The 13724-nt window shown below is 48.2% G+C and overlaps 1 protein-coding gene and 1 long non-coding RNA gene across 3 annotated transcripts in view; both read left to right on the top strand.

The window, feature by feature from the left end:
- Positions 1-13724, top strand: part of LOC308484587 — a 241250-nt gene that overhangs the window by 138014 nt on the left and 89512 nt on the right. The window lies entirely within an intron of this gene.
- On the top strand, positions 3464-11721 carry TMEM147 (transmembrane protein 147). Of its 2 annotated transcripts, none has more exons than XM_081019347.1 (8): positions 3464-3556; positions 4072-4197; positions 5580-5649; positions 7189-7254; positions 7455-7591; positions 9195-9279; positions 10361-10482; positions 11423-11721. In XM_081019347.1, exons 2-8 carry the CDS (start codon positions 4121-4123, stop codon positions 11541-11543), a joined length of 678 nt encoding a protein of 225 aa, XP_080875473.1. In that variant the 5' UTR covers positions 3464-3556; positions 4072-4120; the 3' UTR covers positions 11544-11721. The 2 variants fall into 2 exon arrangements, with proteins under 2 accessions (XP_080875473.1, XP_080875474.1); XM_081019348.1 differs by lacking the exon at positions 3464-3556 and adding an exon at positions 3596-3620.

Genomic DNA, 13724 nt, shown 5'->3' with positions numbered 1-13724 from the left:
GGAGCTGAACGTGCTCCTGATCCACGATCACAACAGTAAATCTCCTGCTACATCCCCATTGACCAAAACCGCCTCCAGTTGGGCTCATGGAGCAGATTAGAGGATTAACAACCTAATTAAACTGCATTCTCCTACCCTGTTGGTAACCAGAGGCCTATTGTGCTTGAGATCACATACCTGCCAACATTTCACAAATGATAACGGGGAGATGCTCGCAGTGCCCTTAATTCTTGTCCTTCTCCAAGCATGTCCTACTGCTACCACTATCACAAATTGGTGAAGCCTGTAAGTTTGCTCTGTGCAAATTTTAGGAGCAAAGAAGGTATTTGTTCTTTGAGGATACAGTGGTACCTCGGGTTACATACGCTTCAGGTTACATACGCTTCAGGTTACAGACTCTGCTAACCCAGAAATAGTACCTCGGGTTAAGAACTTTGCTTCAGGATGAGAACAGAAATTGCATGGCGGCGGCACGGCAGCAGCGGGAGGCCCCATTAGCTAAAGTGGTGCTTCAGGTTAAGAACAGTTTCAGGTTAAGAACGGACCTCCAGAACAAATTAAGTACTTAACCCGAGGTACCACTGTAGTTTTAATGTCAGGCCCCTGACCTTTAAAAGAAAGAAAGAAAAAGCTTTCCCAGTGAATCAGAATCACATCATTTTATATTCAGGAATGCTCAGTCCCTGCCTCTAATTTAATTATTTATTTAATGATAGTTTGTTTTATTATTAAGTTTATATCCCACCTTTCTGTATACTGGGAGATTTTATTAACCAACAGGGTTGCCAGCCGTTTGAAATGCACCACGTTTTGGGAAGGGCTGTAGCTCTGTGGCAGAGCATCTGCTTTGCATGCAGAAGGCCCCAGGTTCAATCCCCAGCATCGCCAGGTGGGACTGGGAAAAGACATCTTTGAAATCCTGGAGATCTGCTGCCAGTCAGCATAACTGCTGCTGAGCTGGATAGAGCAATGGGCTAACTTTAAGGAAGTGTCCTACGTTTCTAACTTCCAGGTGCTGTTGGAGCCTGACTCCTATCTGCCCCAGCCAGCATGGCCATTGGTCACAGGTGAAGGGAATTTTAGCTCAGTTAAAAGCACCAACAGGTAATGGAAATAACTCTGCCTGAAACTCTAGCAGAAACCTAACCTCTTGAGAGCCAGTGTGGTGTAGCAGTTAAAGTGTGGGTTATTACGACCTGAGAGACCAGGGTTCAAAGCCTCACTCAGCCATGAAGCTCACTGGGCGACTTTGGGCCATTCACTGCCTCTTAGCCTAACCTACCTCACAGGGTTGCTGTGAGGAAGGGGAGGACCATGTTACGCTATCTTGAACTCCTTGGTGCAAAAGGTAAATGCAGTAAATAAATAAAGTGTCTGCCTGAATTACAGCAATTATATTTAAACCCGCATCAGCCCAGATTAGATTAGAATTTGCAATTTGGACACACTTTTGTGTGTGTGATACATTTCCTCTCGTTTGGCCATCCCTCAGCGGCAACTTTCGAAACAGCTACAGGCCCAGCCCTTCATCAACTAATGTTTGCTCTACAACTAATCCAGAATGCGGCAGCTAGACTGGTGACTGGGGGCGGCCGCCAAGACCACATAACACTGGTTTTGAAAGACCTACATTGGCTCCCAGTATGTTTCCGAGCACAATTCAAAGTGTTGGTGTTGATCTTTAAAGCCCTAAACGGCCTCGGCCCAGTATACCTGAAGGGGCATCTCCACCCCCATCGTTCTGCCCGGACACTGAAGTCCAGTGCCGAGGGCCTTCTGGCGGTTCCCTTCCTGCAAGAAGCAAAGCTACAGGGAACCAGGCAGAGGGCCTTTTTGGTAGTGGCGTCCGCCCTGTGGAACACCCTGCTATCAGATGTCAAAGAAACAAACAACTACCCGACATTTATAAGACATCTGAAGGCAGCCCTGTTTAGGGAAGTTTTTAATGTGTGACATTTTAATGTATTTTTAATCTTTGTTGGAAGCCGCCCAGAGTGGCTGGGGAAACCCAGCCAGATGGGCGGGGTACAAATAATAAATTATTATTATTATTATTATTATTAATCAATCAGCTGATTTGCAGTTTAGGAGGGTTGAATTGAATCTCCTTTCCGGATGTTTTGCAAACAAAGCAGCACCTTGCCCTCAAAGGACACTTTTGTTGGTGTTGGCTGGCTGGTGGTTTAGTTCAACAGGAAATCAAGCAATCTGTTCCAAGGGGGTGAAGGGATCCCAGCATGGACACAGCAAAACTGTCTAGTAAAAGCAGAAAGAGAAGGGTCCGTCTTTGCGCCAGTCTATTCTCTGACCCCACCCTTCCGATCCTTCCATCTCCGCCTTAATAAAAGGGTCAGAGATAATCTCTGTTTATGCAAGGGGATTAGGCATAAGGAAGAGAGAGAATCCCACACAGCTCCTGCGGCATCAGCAGAGAACATCTGGCCACGCAGGGATGGATTTAGTTGTCTTTGGCTTTGGAAGGGCTGAGGGCAAGAGGAAATGGGCAATGCAACAGTCACAGACCTGGCAAGTTTCATTCCTTGCCATCATAAATTCATAGGCTTGACTTGGAAAGCTTTCCACTTTTTAAACTGGCTGGCCCTCACTCTGCGGCTGTTCTCATGCACCATTTATCGCCCCCATGGTAAACTGCCTCAAAAACTTAGAAACCACTTCTATCATTAATTGCATTTATATCTCACCTTTTCATCCAAAGAGCTCAAGGTGTGATGTACTGTACATGGTTCTTTCCCTCCTCATTTAATCCCCACAGCAACCCCAAGAGGTAGGTTAGGCTGAGGGCGGCTGGCCAGCCCAAGGTCACCCAGTGACCTTCATGGCCCAGTGGATATTTGTTGCAGCAAATTATTATTATTATTATTATTATTATTATTATTATTATTATTATTATTGATTGAATTTATATACCGCCCTATACCCGGTCTCAGGGCGGTTCACAAATGCTTTTATGAACAAAGAAGAGGACATTGATATGTGTGATGTGCAGAAGAGAGGGGAGGAAAATGTAAGCATTTGATCACTGGGGCCGAAATGCAAGAAGTATAATATGTGGCGCTTTTGCACAAAGGACACGCGTGCAACAGGCGCAGTCTGTGTAGCAGCTGGAACTCTTTGGTTTTGCCAAGTGAACTGCGCCCGTAGTTCCAGAAAGGGCGGCGGAGAACTACGATTCCCAGCACGCAACTGTCGCCGCAATGAATCTATAGAGCCTTTCTGTTGATTCCAGCGACAGTTCACGGATATCGCCGGAAGGCGCCGCTCGCCGCCCAACAACTTTGCGCAACGACACGCTCTTAAAGGCGTGCGATCGCCTTGCGAATGAAGAACTACGACGCCCGCCATGCTCTTGGGGCGCCGCTCGCGTGGTGCACCTTGGGAGTTGTATTGCGTCCGTTCCGAACGCAGGCTAGACAGGGACTCGACGGAACTACAAACCCCATGATGCAAAGGAAGTTCCTAGGAAGGGAGGGAGAGAGACGCGAAGCTGCACGCATGCGCAGGTGCAGAGGGGGAAAGAAGGGAAGACGTGAGATCAGTAAGTACCGGGGGATCAACGGGAGTGGAGGGCGGGTCAAGCCTCTAGACCCGTCTACTCAGGAGTAAGTCCCGCTCAGTTCCATGGGGCTTGCTCCCGGGTAAATGCTCGCTTTCCCGCAGCCGAAGCAGAGGCTTCCTTGTAGGTTTTGAAGCAGAGGCTGAATGGCCACCTGTCATGGGTGATCTCGCTGGGATCCCTGGACTAGATCACCGTCAGGGTCCCTTCCAACCCGACAGTTCTGTGACAGGTCCCACTTTTCCCCGACCCCGAGGTTACTTACAATCCTGGCAGGGGAACCTGCGGCTTTCCGGGGGTCGCTGGACTCGCAACTCCCATCATTATCCCTGGGCAGGAGATGGGTGGGCGCGAGTTGGAGCCCAGCAACCCCCAGATGGGTTTCGCGAGTGGGGGAGTCGGGACCCCTTGCCTCCGTGTTGTAGGTCAGGATGTGGGGGAGGCTGCGCCTGGTTCTTTGCTGTGCTGCTCATCCTCCCTTTTCCTTCCTTCCGGAGGCGGCAGGTGGGACGACCTTGAGTCTCGACCCGCCAGGCTGGCTGCGAGATGACCCTCTTCCACTTTGGGAATTGCTTTGCCCTCGCCTATTTCCCCTATTTCATCACCTACAAGTGCAGCGGCCTGTAAGTGTTGGGTGTGTGTGTTTGAGGGGTGGTGGGAATGTGAGGTGCATTGTTGGGGGTGATGTAGGGAGGTTCTGGCCGAGCTGGGACAGATTTGCTTCACCCTTTATGAGCAGTGTGGGACGCGGGTGGCACTGTGGGTTAAACCACAGAGCTTAGGGCTTGCCGACCTTTCAGAAGGTCGGCGGTTCGAATTCCTGCGACGGGGTGAGCTCCAGTTGCTCGGTCCCTGCTCCTGCCAACCTAGCAGTTCGAAAGCAGGTCAAAGTGCAAGTAGATAAATAGGTACCACTCTGGCGGGAAGGTAAGTGGCGTTTCCATGCGTTGCTCTGGTTCGCCAGAAGCGGCTTAGTCATGCTGGCCACATGATCCGGAAGCTGTACGCCGGCTCCCTCGGCCAATAAAGCGAGGTGAGCGCCGCAACCCCAGAGTCGGTCACGACTGGACCTTTATGAGCAGTGCATTTTGAGGGGCACATAATGGATGGAAAGCTAGAATGGGAGCAGGCTTTGCATGGGATGGTGTGGCCTCATTTGTTTAGTAGGGCTTGTGGGGTATACAAAACAGAGACTGGTGCCTTTTAATGTGTAGGAACACAGGAAGCTGCCTTATATGTCCATCCATTTCAGTATTGCCCACACTGACTGGCAGCAGCTCTCCAGTGTTTCGGGAAGGGTTCTCTCTCTCTCCCCCGTTCCTACCTGGAGATTCCAGGGATTGAACTTGGGGTCTTCTGCATGTGCTCCTTTTGTAAACCACTGGCAGCCTCAAGCTTGTTGTTGCTTGGGAATTCTAAGAAGCAGAAATATCAGTGCCGTTCCAAAGGCTCAGCCCACTCTCTTGATTCGAGAGAGTGTCAGATTGTATCCAAACACTGATGAGCACTCGGTGGTTGATCTCAGGCGCTGCATGCGAAATTTGGTTATGTTACCTTCAGAGGTGCCCAAATGCGTAGCAAGTAAACAAACCAAATTTCCAAAATATAAAGGGTGGTAAATAAAGTGCTGGTCCTACTCAAATCACACCCACTGAAACTAATAGACATGGCTAACATTGGTTCATTAATTTTAATTCAGAGCAGGGCTTAGCTTATTATGGGCTGCATGCAGTTATGTGAACCCTCCCCACTCTGATGCCCCCCAGCTGTTTCAGATTACAACCCCCCTCATCCCCAATCATTGGCCATGCTGGCCAGGACTGATGGGAACTGGAGTCCAAAACATCTGGACACAGTACTGTCCTTTTATCTCATTCTGTGGGGCCAGGGACCAAGAAATAAAAGCTCTGGCGGGGGAAAAACAGCCATTAACAAGAGAGCTCCTTCTGCTTCAGAAATATCCCATCCCACAAAGTGCTGTCTTTTTTATTTCTGCCCCTTTCAGGTCAGAGTATAATGCCTTCTGGAGGTGTGTCCAAGCCGGAGCTACCTACCTCTTTGTCCAGCTTTGCAAGGTATTGCCCGACCCCTTCGCTCTCTTGAAGTTTTAAGGAAGTAGCACATGAGAATCTGGATGCTGAGAATGTGAAGTCCATTGCAAAGGAGGCACACAGCTCTCTCGGCAACACCCTTGCGCTGGTGCATAGTTTGATGGGTTGTGCCACGGACTTTCTGAGTTTGATCCCATTGCGGTGTCCAGCAAGGCAGGACTGGGGAATATGGGGCCTTCTCAGTGTTGCTGGACTCTTAACTCCCGTCAGCACCAGGCAGCATAGCAAATAGTGGAGGGTGATGGGAGATGAAGTTCAGCAACATCTAGGAGGCCTGTCACTGCAGCGGTGAGAATATTTGTTCTTGTTTGGGCCATAATTCTGTATCCACTAAGCTGGGAGTAAGTGCCATTATAGTCTGTTGGACTTCACCCTAAACTGGGCAATCCTATACAGTGGTACCTCGGGTTAAGTACTTAATTCATTCCAGAGGTCCGTTCTTAACCTGAAACTGTTCTTAACCTGAAGCACCACTTTAGCTAATGGGGCCTCCTGCTGCTGCCGCGCCACCGGAGCCCAATTTCTGTTCTCATCCTGAAGCAAAGTTCTTAACCTGAAGCACTATTTCTGGGTTAGCGGAGTCTGTAACCTGAAGCGTATGTAACCTGAAGCATATGTAACCCGATGTACCACTGTATATGTGTTAAGAGACCTGATTCTCAGGATCACCTGCAGAAGCTCAGAAAGTGAACAGAGAAATTGTTACTTCCCTCTCTCAAAGCACTAGAACTCCCGAGTCTGTCAGTGAAGCTGGATGTTGGAAAATTCAGGGCAGACAGAAGAAAAACGCTTCTTCACACAGCACAGAGTTAAACTGTGGAACTCTCTTCCACAGGAGGCAGGAATGGCCACCAATTTGGATGGCTTTAAAAGAAGACTATAGACAGATCCATGGAGAATAAGGCTATCAATGGCTACTAGCCACCATCCGCTTCTGAATGCCAGTTACCGGGGAAAACAGTGGGGCAGAGTGTTTTCATGCTAAGGTCTTGCTTTGGGGGCTTGTCACAGGCTCCTGGTTTGCCACCGTGAAAACAGGATGGCAGACTAGGTGAGCCATTAGCCTGATCCAGCAGGACTCTTTGTATATTAGAATCTGGGCATATGAAGCCAGCTAACAATGGGTACTCAATGGACAGTCCTGTACGTGTGATTTCAGTAGCCTTTCTAAAAAAAAATGCTGTGCTGTGCTAACTTTTTCGCTCTTCCCCAAAGGGACAGGGCCTTTTCAGTGGTGGCCCCTGTACTTGTTGTGAAGTGCCCTCCCTGGGAATAGTGCCCCCCCCGACTGTTGCCTTTCACCACAATCCTTAAGATGTTAATCGTGAAATTTTGCTGCTCATTCTCATGGGCTGTAATGAAGGCTTGAATTGGAGAGTGATCTATATTTTCAGGATTCTGGTAGAACATAACTATGTCCATTTGTCCACTGTACATTTCCTTCCCTGTTTTTATAAATGTTTTCATTCATAAATGTTGGTTGCTGCCTTCTCTCTCTTACAGATGCTGTTCTTAGCCACCTTCTTCCCGACTTGGGAGGGCGGCGTAGGCGCTTACGACTTCATTGGAGTAAGTCTGGCACTTGGGCAAGCAGGGCAGGGTGGGAGCCTACAAGGATGTAGGTACAACTACCCGTATCACATACTACTGACCGTCCTACAACATTGGGAGGATCTGTGCTTGCATAACTTGAGGGATGTTGATTTGGGAGGACGGGGGGAATTGGAGTTTTCCTGTCTGCTGCTCTGAAACCTTTCCTCTTGTACCAGGAATTCATGAAAGCCACCGTAGACTTGGCTGACCTGGTGGGCTTGCACCTGGTCATGTCGCGGAACGCAGGGAAAGGGGAGTACAAGATCATGGTGGCTGCCATGGGATGGGCCACAGCAGAGCTCATCATGTCCCGGTGAGTTGGGCCTTAGCCCTGCCCTAGGGGGTGGAGCCAGAGCTAGTGGGGGAGGTATGTGGGCGGAGCTCAGTTGGAGCCACTTATCCCAGGTGAATGCGAGGTTCTGATGTGGGTTTTTATGCCTCTGCCTCCTCCATCAGCAAGGTTGCGTGCTTTTATTTTATTTTTTTACGTGCTTTTAATCCACATTCATTCATCTGGAGAAACTATTAAACCCCTCGTTCAAATGAATGTAGCAGGCACTAATATTCTGACTTTACCCACAAAATGCCTCCAACAACTGAAAATGAATAGTACCTATTTGACCATCAATTGCATGGTTTGTTAAAAAAACCTATTTTTGTTTCCTTTTTCATCATCACCTTACAGTTGCTTAACTCCGCCTTCCTCCTTCCTTTCAGGCCAATTCTTTGCACTTTCAATTTTCTGTAAAATTCCCCACAACCCTGATATGTTTCTGCAACCAGCTGGAACAAATATTCTCTTTGCTTTCTCTTCCCCCCAACGATTTAAATAACTCTTTTAAGTTGTTTAAAGGATGTCAAGGGGTGTGAGTTCATTCTCATGAAGGTGTGGTTCATTTCTAAAATGATAGGCGCTGGGACTTGAATCTGCCTGGAGGGGCTAATCCTTACACTGCCACATAGCTTGGATTGTTCTTGCTTCATTGCAGAGGCAGACACACTCTGCACATGCTTGTGGAAACTTCAGTGTGTTGGATGTCCCCAAGATGAACTTTGACACAGAATAAATAAAAAAGATTGTCCAGTAGCACCTTAGAGACCAACTAAGTTTGTTCTAGGCATAAGCTTTCGTATGCATGCACACTTCTTCAGATACCTTGGTATCTGAAGAAGTGTGCATGCATACGAAAGCTTATGCCCAGAACAAACTTAGTTGGTCCTTAAGGTGCTACTGGACAATTTTTTTATTTATTTTGACACAGAATATTAGGCTCTGGTGCTACATTCTAGGGAGCCTTTGTGATGAGCAATCCAGAGTGTGCAGCCCTAGGTTTCATTTTGAATTTGGAAAGACTTTCATGGCTCATAATTACAGGCTGATCCCTGGTTGTGCAAGAGCTTTTGGAAGGTTGCTCTTTTTTTTCTTTTTCTTTTTTCAACCAGGGTGTGTGTCGTGTCTGTGTGTGCATGCGTAATGTCTGGTTTCGAGATGCTTGGATGTAGCTGCACGCAATCAGCTGTGACAGACCAGGTCCATCTGGTCTCCTCCTGCCTTGCTGTCATCTTGGAGCAGCCATTCCATCAGGCTGCCTCTGTGGGAGAGACAGGAAGCATTCCATTCCCTTTGCCAAAAGCCCAGCTCCATCAGTCACCACCTTACCAGCTGGTCATTGTAAGAACAGCTGTTTAAAAATTGGTGCCTGAGTTTGACTTTTTCCTCTTCCCTCCTTGTCCTTTTCCTTTGCGTGCCATGCTTTTTTAGATTGCAAGCCTGAGGCTAGGGATTGTCTTGTTTTAATTGATTGCCCACGGGCCACTCTGGGGGTCCTTTTGACTGAAGTGTGGGTACCAACTGCTCTGAAGAAATGAATAAATAAATGTGTGAACTGTGCCTGACGCTGCTGTGCTTTTGACAGATGCATCCCTCTCTGGGTGGGAGCTCGTGGAATTGAGTTTGACTGGAAATACATCCAGATGAGCATTGACTCTAACATCAGTCTGGTAAGTGCTGATTCTGCTGTTGCCTGTTGTGAGCTTCTCTAAAGCAGTGCCCCTACTGGTGGGGAGGAAGCACGACATTTGGATAGTCTTCCCTGCTTTTGTTTTCTTCCCCTGCTGTTCTAGTGGTGGTGTTTTTATAAACACAGCAGTAGAGTTGACAGAAGAAATACACTGTCCCTGTGTGTTCCGATGAATCAATCCAATTAACTGTTTGACTAAAACTGCATAACTTTGTATATGGATCTGAATGCGCGTGAGAATAATAGTTCAAAAAGGACTATAACTCAGTGTTAATGTTTCTGCATTATATGCATGTTCCTTCTGAACTGAGCTGTTCTTAAGTGACAGTGGACTAGCTGCATTTTAAAATAATGCATTTTAATAAAATCCACGCCTGCTATGAGGCTTGTATAGCAGGCAGCCTGGAAATTTTACGGGTGTATACTTATAGCAAAGTCACTATCTGAGTGTGGATCCATAGGCAACCAAAACACCACTGTCTATATACAAAAGGGAAGTATTGCATCACATAATTTTGGATTGCCCTCTTCTCGACACCCATCACAGAGCTCTTCTACAGTCAATAGAGTCAAACTTCCGTTGTTGAACGTAATCGGTTCTGGAAGCCCGTTTTCAGCGTTCAGGAGCCAAAGTTTGACTGTATCAATTTGCAAAGGCTCTGTAATCCAGTATTTGTTGAGGGATGATACTCCTGAAACTACCAATATTGTTTCGCGGTACTTAGCCGAGGTCTTTAAAGCTAAATCTAACGTTGTCTGATTTATTCAGTGGTGGTTATCTAGTCTTTTATATATTGTATGTGTTTTGGATTATCAAAGTATTTGGGTGACTTTGTATGATTTTATGATTTTACTGTTCTAACTTATGCCAATAAAGGCTAGTTACAAGTTACAACTATGGATAACAGTGGTGTACAGGGTGTATGATGTAGCCTGTCTAGGAGAAGAAAAACTCTGGTCCTTAACCTCCGCTGCCTCGCGGGATGTGCCACAGAAAGGATTTGGAATCATTCCTCTCTCTGTTTGCTCCCTTTGCGCCCCCCCCATTTTTCTTCTCCCAGGTCCACTATATTGCCACGGCCGCCCTAGTATGGATGTTTACACGCTACGATTTACCCAAACACTACCGACTGCCCCTCACTTTCCTGCTGGGAGTCAGTGTCTACAAGGCTTTCTTCATGGAGTGAGTCACTGGGTGCTTGTAGCTTGGAGTTGGGGCTTGGGGCTTGTGCGTTTCGGGCCGTGGCTTCCATTAGCTGATTGAATATAAGGCAGCTTTCTTCGATTCCTTCAATACCTTGTTCAGTATTGTCTACACCAGCCTCCCAGATAATGTTCGACTGCGACTCCTGTTATTTTATTCATTGCATGCACATCCCATCTTTCCTCCAAGTTGCTCAATGTGGTGGTTCTCTTTGTCCCCATTTTATCCTCACAACGACCCTGCGAGGGAGGTTGGGCTGAGAGTTGAGGGACTGGCCCAAGCTCACTCAGTGATCTTTCATGGCTGAGCAGGGATTTGAACCCGGGCCTCCCAGGTCCTAGTCCAACACTCTAACCACTGCGCCATATTGGCTCGCTGTTAGCCTTGGTCAATATCATCCCAGTGGTCAGGGATGCACAAGGATGGCGAAAGAGGGGTCTACGCTGACTAGAAGAGGCTCTCCAGGGTTTTAGCTGAGAATCTTTCCCATTCCTACCTCGAGAGCCTAGCGATTAAATCTGGGGACGTTCTGCATGTGGAGCATGTGCTCTGCTGCTGAGCTATGACCCTTCCCCAAATATATAAGCATTAAACATTGCAGGATGTTTTCTTTCAAGCATGGAAGTTGTAAGCATGGAACTGCGACCTCCTGCTCTCCTGCCCCACTAAATCCTTACAGCCACGGAAGGACTGTAGTTCAGTGGTAGAGCATCTGCCTTGCATGCAGAAGGTCGCAGGTTCAATCCCTGGTGTCTCCAGGCAGGGCTGAGGAATGCTTATGTCTCAAACCCTGGAGAGCTGCTGCCAGTCAGAGTGGGCAGCACTGCGCTAGATGAACCAGTGCTTTGATTTGGTAGAAAGCAGCTCCCGATGTTCCTCTGCTCCTTACCAACCCTCTCCCTTTTCTTTTCCTTCCCAGGTCTTTCGTCCATGTTTTCCTCCTGGGCAGCTGGACAGCCCTCCTGGTCAAGGCTGTCATCACTGGTCTCCTTTCCCTCAGCTCCCTGACTCTCTTTGTCACTCTGGTACACAGCAACTGAGGGTTCATTCCTTCCCACTCGGGAAGGAGACATTGCCTTTGCATCCCGGCGGGATTGTCCGGCCAAGTCACTTTCGCCAAGTCGAGACACGGTTTGATCCTGCCCGTGGTGAGATTGGCCTCAGCGCGGCCTCTGCTTGCAGGCGAGGGGAATAATAATAAACAGGTTTTGGTATTTCTGTGGTTTGCAGTGGTTAAGTTCTTTTTGACTTCATTGGAGATTTTTAAATGGAGGTTGGGTGGCCGTTTGCCAGGGATTCCTTAGCTGCAATTCCTGTGTTGCAGGGGGGTTGGACTAAATGTCCCCTGGGGGTCCGTTCCAGTGCTACAATTTTATGATTCTGTGACTGTTGTCTGAACAGGCCTGTTACGCTGCATGGGAATGGCATCAAACGTGGGTCTTTGTTTTCTCCTTGAAGTAGGCGTGATCAGTGTCAAGTCAGTGGTGGCTTTGCAAGGAGGTGACTTGAGTTGTCACAGAGTAAGGCAGGGTAGGCATAAATGCATTGTAGCTGCTGAAAAGCATCTGCGTCAGACCCAGGAACCAAATGCCTGCTAGTGTGTCTTCCCATCTGCCTTCCCCTTGTCAATTCGAGGGCCCCACCGCCCCAAAATAGGTTTGTTTTGTGTGAAAAGTGTAAATAATTGCTTCCTACGCATCTCTAAATTTAGGGTGGAATAATAGGAGAGTCTAATAGCAGAAAGTGACAATTACATGGGTGTGTGCACCCAAAAGCTTCATGGGGAAGTGGGGTTCTTTCCGTCAGGTTGAAGGGAGTTAAGCAAGCTCTTAGTGATGTATGGAAGTGAGAGCTGGACCATCAAGAAGGCTGATCGCCGAAGAATTGAGGCTTTTGAATTACGGTGCTGGAGGAAACTCTTGAGAGTCCCATGGACTGCAAGAAGATCAAACCAATCCATTCTTAAGGAAATCAGCCCTGAGTGGTCACTGGAAGGACAGATCATGAAGCTGAGGCTCCAATACTTTGGCCACCTCATGAGAAGAGAAGACTCCCTGGAAAAGACCCTGATGTTGGGAAAGATGGAGGGCACAAGGAGAAGGGGACAACAGAGGATGAGATGGTTGGACAGTGTTCTCGAAGCTACCAGCATGAGTTTGACCAAACTGCGGGAGGCAGTGGAAGACAGGAGTGCCTGGTGTGCTCTGGTCCATGGGGTCACAAAGAGTCGGACACGACTAAACGACTAAACAACAACAAGCAAGCTCTCTCTCTACAGTGTGTTATTTTCCCTAGTGAGTTGGTTGGAGGTTCTTGAAAATGTACATACCTATAGCAAAGGGATCCTTTAACTTTCCATATAAGCTGGTGCACAGGGCAGTGGGTGACTCTGCTCCCTGTTGAGGGCGACTGCCATATTTTGATTCATTCAGACCCTGCAGTTCTGCATGTTGTTGCAAACATTTTTGATGCGCACCACCGAATTCCAGTGACGGCTTATGAATAAATAATTGTGCAGTTCATGGTTGAGATCTGCTATGGTGGGGGGTGGGGGTGGGGATTGGATCTGGCTGACGGGCCAGGTCCTTATCTGTCCCACGGGCCAGGTTTTACAAGTGTCAGATCACTCAGTGCCATCGTGAAGCGGTGCTTTGAAGAGCCAATGATCAGCTGGTGGCTGGGGCTGCAAAGCGCTGCTCAGAGCTCTTTGCACAAGCTCTTGCAGAAAGCCCTGTCCTGTGCTTTGACGTTTGGTTGGCTGGCGTGCAGGGAGTCTGGAGTGCCCAAGGATCTGCTGGTTGGTGGTGCTTCAGAAGCCCTTTTTGGCCCGGCTCAGCCCCATTCCTGCCTACCCACTCCTATATCAGGGATTCCCAACCTGGGGTGCAGACTTACTCCAAAGGAGCAGTGAAGAAGTTATCCCACCCCCACCGCCTTGCCATCTGCTCCTTTGCTTAAAGGAGCAGGGGAGGATCCTTCAGAGGGTGCCTTTGCCAACATAGCAATTTTAGTCAATTGTACCTTAAGACGAAGAAGGAGAAAAACATCTGCAAAGGTACCTGGTCAGCTGGAGTAGACCCTGCTTCACCATGGTTGAGCAGCAGCATGGCTAGCTTCAAACCCGTTGACACTCAGTGGGCTACACAGTTCTGCAAATTTTGCTTGAATCAGAAATCCTTCGTATGATGACGGACTGCAGCACACACCATCACTGACTGTCT

This window comes from Podarcis pityusensis (assembly GCF_964106645.2).
Source record: "Podarcis pityusensis genome assembly, chromosome: 8".
NCBI lineage: Eukaryota > Metazoa > Chordata > Lepidosauria > Squamata > Lacertidae > Podarcis > Podarcis pityusensis.
The sequence above is the reverse complement of the archived record's forward strand: the minus strand, read 5'-3'. Positions and strand labels throughout refer to the sequence as shown.

What these genes read in the sequence shown, in the direction of transcription:
- TMEM147 (XM_081019347.1), top strand. Translation starts at nt 4,121, where the DNA reads ATGACCCTCTTCCACTTTGGGAATTGCTTTGCCCTCGCCTATTTCCCC. An exon ending in ACCTACAAGTGCAGCGGCCT is followed by an intron (nt 4,198 to 5,579) that starts GTAAGTGTTGGG and finishes TGCCCCTTTCAG; the next exon opens with GTCAGAGTATAATGCCTTCT. An exon ending in GCGCTTACGACTTCATTGGA is followed by an intron (nt 7,255 to 7,454) that starts GTAAGTCTGGCA and finishes CTCTTGTACCAG; the next exon opens with GAATTCATGAAAGCCACCGT.